We start from the raw sequence: 4,814 nt of genomic DNA, 5'->3' as shown, positions 1-4,814 counted from the left end.
TCTCACTGTGTTGCCCAGGCTGGTGTCAAACCCTTGACCCTCAAGGATCCTCCTGCCTCGGCCTCCCAAAGTGCTGGGATTACAGGCGTGAGCCACTGCGCCCGGCCCCCAAGTGCCTTTCTAAAAGGGGAATATGGGGTTGTCTGATATCCCAGCCCTGATGCTGTGCTAAAGACAGTTGTGCACTGGCCAGTGCGCTCATACCACGGGGCCCTCCACGCGCCTCACCATGGTCCTGGTGTCTGCACAGCCGTGCCTCTGTGCCAGGTGCCACAGGTTGACAGAGAGCTGGTTGAGCTTGTTGTTCCGTAGGTCCCCATGGGCCAAGATGCTGTTAAAGAAGGAGAGACCCAACGAGCTCTGGCGCTTCAGGGCCTGAAATAGAAAAGGGACATTACTTCCTGGCACTGGGGCTCAGGCCGGGCCCACAGACATGCTGTGGACAGTGTGGTTGACTTGGGGTGTTAGGTCATGCCTGAGTTCCAGTGCCAGCTCTGCTAAGTATTTGCTGTAAGGCAAGCTGCTCAACCTGCCAGAGTCCCAGCTGCTTCATCTGTAAATGACAGGAAGGTCACCGCTGCAGAGGGTGAGGATTCAGTAAGATGACGAAGCTCTGTGCCCACAGATGGTCATTCCTCATGAAATGGAAGAAACTCGCCAGTCAGCGAGGTTGGGAATGAAGGGTACCCAGCAGTAACAAGCCTTGCCTTAATGCAAGCACAGCTACAAACTGAAAGGCTTCGGCCTCTGTTCAGATGTGTCCTCAAACTACCCAAAGCTGCAGTCAGTATTCCTGCTCCTGGGCTGCTGGTAAAAAGACCAAAAGACATCTCATGAACCAAGCTCCCCAATCCTTAGTGCCCATCTCCAGCCCTGACACACGGACACCAGATGTTTCCTTTCTTGCTCAATAATCCGATGTGAGAGGTATCTTGCCAAAAAAAGTCTAACCACAATGTTATGGTAGACTGACCCTGAACCCCAGCTTTAAATGGTACAGACAAAAGGGAAAATAAATCTCCAAAATGCAACGCCAGGCCCAGGAGAGAGGATACAACTTCCCCAAGGTCAACAAAGGCCCCTGGAGAGGCTGCATCAACAGGTGGGTACCTGCTGTTCAGGAAGCCCATGAGGTCAGGGCAGATCCTTCATCAGTGCTGCCAAGAGTCTCGTGTCCGCTCTGCTCTGTGACAGTGAATGGGTGTAAGAGCCCTTAAGAGTGTGCCAGGGATTCTGCTCTGTGCTTTATCAACTCGCCTGATTTAACCTTCATGACAACACCACGGCAGGTAAATTTCTAACCCCCCATGGTAGACAGAATTCTAGAGGCGTCTCCCAATATTCTTCCGCGTTATTCAAACATGGATCTAGGTGCTGCCATGGAGGGACTACAGATGGAATTAAGGTAGGGAGAGTATCTTAGATGACCTGAGTGGGCCCACTCGAATCACTGCAGCCCTTAAAATTAGAAGTTTTCTCCGACCAGAATCGGAGATAAGCAGTGGAAGAGGAAGAAAGGAAGTCAGAGATTCACGAAATAGGGAGAATCAGGCCTACCAGTGCTGGCCATGAGCTGGGAAACACAGGCCGCTTCTAGAAGCTGAGGAGGAGGCCCGGCCAACAGACACAGGACCTCAGTCCATGATCACGTGGAAGTGCAGTCTGCCAGTACCCTGAAGGAACAGGAAGTGGATTCTTTCCAGTGCCCCAGCTAGCAAGACCTTGACTCTGGCCTTATGAAACCCAGAACAGAGATAGCAGCCCCAGCCGGCACTGACTGCTCGCCTACCAAACGGCGAGATCAAAAATGTGTACTGCTTTAAGTGCCGGGTTTGTGGCAATCGGTCATGGCAGCAACAGGAAACTAATAGACTCCCATTCTACAGATGAGGCACCTGAGGCTCTGAAAGGTTAGGAACTTGCCCAAGGACCACAGTTGGGCCCTTGTAATGCAGAGGGGAGTCTGAGCTCCAGCTGACTCCAGAGCCTATGTGCGAACTCACAGCCCTCTCCAGGCCACACCCCTAGGGTCGCAGGGTATTGGGAATCGCAGACGGAAGGGGCTGAGACTTGCCCATTGCTACGGGCCACTTCGGCTCTGCAGTTTTATGCTGGGAGAAAGAATGGCTTGATTGGGCTTACACCAAAACACATTTCTTCCTGCTTTTCTCAACTACTCTTGGTGGCTAAAACCAACTTATTAACCATCCCATTCAGCGTTCCACAGGTATTTCACATGGAGCCTGCTAGCTGCTATGCCAGCCGATTTACCCCTTCTTCCTTTTTTTCCCAAATGAGAATTTAAAATCTTCCAGTGAAAAGAAAAAATTAGCTGACCATGGTAGCACACACCTGTGGTCCCAGCTACTCACTGCACTCCAGCCGGGGCAACAGAGCGAGACCCTGTCTTAGAAAAAAGTCGAGGAACAGCTTCAGATGCAGTTGGGCAAGGTGGCTGAATGGCATTGCACGACCCCAACCCCCCCAAATTGAGTCTGCTTTGGGAACAGTCTAGAGCAGGTGACAGTCACAGAAGCAGCAGAGCCAACCGAGAAAAGCCCAGTCATCGGGGAGCAGGTTGTGCTGTGGGCGCCCAAGCCCGCAGGCACAGAGAGAAAAGGCAGCACTTTGGCATGGGTAAGCAGGCTGGCACCTAGTGGGCAGGGACTCTCTAACTGCCTGGTGACCGCCTGTTCTGGCTTCATTTGTTCTAACGGACAATGCAGTTATGCCCCAAGTGGGAACTTAAGCCCATTCTGCTCTCTTTTTAACCTGGTCCTTGTCTGACACCTGGGAGAACAGGGGGCCCCTGCTTTCTGCTTAGATCTAGAAGACCAAGCTAAAAGAAAACGCTTTCAAAGCCAACTAAAAGTCTCCTCAGATAGAGGCCCTTTGACTAATATTCACCGAAGGGGGAGAAATTGTTTTAAAAGTCAGACAAGGAGCACAATACCTAATTGGCTATTTCTTCATACCATATTTTCTCAATTAGCAAAAAGCTCAATTTGCATATGTTTTAAATGCCGCAGCCCATTAAAAGTGAAATCATGAGAGACATGTCTGAGGGATGAGACACATGCCAGCTGATACTCAAACACGGAGAAAAACACACACTTAACTGGGGAACCAAATGAGGCCTGACCTGCCTCCCCTCGCCACAGAGGTTTTAAATAGAAAAGGGCTGCTTTTCCCATGAGAACTGTCATTTCCAGGAAGCTCTGGGGGTTTGGCATGGTTCCCGGCTCCACCACACCCAAACAAACAACTTCATAAAGTACAGCTTGTGATTAAAACGAGGCTGGCACCTTCACATGGCCTTAGAGGATGATTTTGGAAGCAGGGTTGCTACCAGTGCTAAGAGATGTGATGCTCAAAACAGCACAGGCATCAGAGTTTCCCAACAGCAGGAAGCCGCCCGCCCCACTGGGTGGGAAATCCCACCAGGCCCCTCCTGGGCTGTGATGGGCCTGGGTACCAAGCCTCATACTCCTGCGGGTACCAGACTCTAGAGGATTCCAATATGATTGCTTTAGCTGAACTTTAAACTGCACCATTAAAACACTGGATAACATGTTCAGTTTCAGCTCGGTCCACCCATATCGTCGTGTTTCTGTTTATTTTAGAGACAGGGTCTTGCTTTGCTGCCAGGGTTGAAGGGTAGTGGTGCAATCACAGCTCACTGCAGCCTCAAACTCCTGGGCTCAAGCGATCCTCCCACCTCAGCCTCTTGAGTAGTACCAGCTACTCAGGGTACGCACCACCATGCCTGGCTCATTTTTATATTTTTTCTAAGAGATGAGGTCTTACTATGTTCCCCAGGCTGCTCTCAAATTCCTGGAATTAAGCAATCCTTGCTGAGGAGCAAAACCCAGGAGGAACAAGAGGAACTCCAGGAAGACCCAGTGGGTTGGGAATGAAGGAGCTGGAGGAGGGGAGTGGTTACGCGCTTTGGAAGGAGGACAGGGTGGGAAAGGCATTAAGAACCGGAGAGCCAAAAATCATCTCAGGTTTGGGGACGGGAACTGAGGAGGAGGAAGGTGAGAGAACAGAGGCCTCTCCTGTCAGGAGGATATCAGGGATGAGTTACCAGGCAACATCTTTTGCTAGGTGGGAATAAAGTAATCAAGATGCTCAGAGCTTTGAGCAAACAGCTCCTAGTGGATAAAGGGAAAGACCTAGGGGAAATGTGTGGAGCAGACAGTCAGGGAAGAACGTAGACAGGCCGGGCACTGGCTCTGACTCCCAAGAGGCTGCCAGCCTCCCGTGCCTGCACCTTGACTACACTACAGCAGTCAGCCTCAACCACAGCAACACACACGTATGTCTACACAACTAACCGGCTCAGCCACATTTGAGACAGGGCATCTGGGACCCATATGTCACTCACACATTTGGGCCAAAGCTGGGAAAATGGAAGCCATGGTCAACAGCATAGCTTGGGAAGGGAACCAGGTAGTTAATTAGGTTGTACTAGATGGAAATCACATTGAAATCAATCAGCTATATAGAGAATATGAAAAAAAAAAAACTGCTCTGAAAACATAAAAGACACAACATCTGATAAAAGAATCTAGTTTGTGGACAAGAGCAGGGCTTCCAGAAAATTGCCTTGACCATACTCTACAGCTACTGCCCTAGGATTCAATTTCCTCATCTGTAAAGCATAAAGGGACTGCTGTGAGAATTAAGTGGAATAATCCATGCAAAATTCTTTATACTAAACGTACACTGAAGGGGGTGGAAAAACAGAGCCTACTAGATAATGAACACACACACCACCTCTTAAAAGTGAAGTGAGCCACACATGGTGGCTC

General features: G+C 50.1%; 2 protein-coding genes across 6 annotated transcripts in view; one reads left to right on the top strand and one right to left on the bottom strand.

Moving 5' to 3' along the window:
- The window catches only part of VPS35L (VPS35 endosomal protein sorting factor like), a 142,933-nt gene that overhangs the window by 863 nt on the left and 137,256 nt on the right, over nucleotides 1-4,814 (bottom strand). For all 3 annotated transcript variants that reach the window (XM_032242833.1, XM_032242832.1, XM_032242834.1), the window contains one exon: nucleotides 229-375. In XM_032242833.1, the coding sequence (XP_032098724.1) occupies nucleotides 229-375 (147 nt within the window). The remainder of the gene's footprint in view (nucleotides 1-228; nucleotides 376-4,814) is intronic.
- The window catches only part of KNOP1 (lysine rich nucleolar protein 1), a 69,473-nt gene that overhangs the window by 60,146 nt on the left and 4,513 nt on the right, over nucleotides 1-4,814 (top strand). The window lies entirely within an intron of this gene.

The sequence above is a fragment of the Sapajus apella genome, unplaced genomic scaffold, assembly GCF_009761245.1.
Source record: "Sapajus apella isolate SASKATOON/1434 unplaced genomic scaffold, GSC_monkey_1.0 scaffold51, whole genome shotgun sequence".
NCBI classification, from domain to species: domain Eukaryota; kingdom Metazoa; phylum Chordata; class Mammalia; order Primates; family Cebidae; genus Sapajus; species Sapajus apella.
The sequence above is the reverse complement of the archived record's forward strand: the minus strand, read 5'-3'. Positions and strand labels throughout refer to the sequence as shown.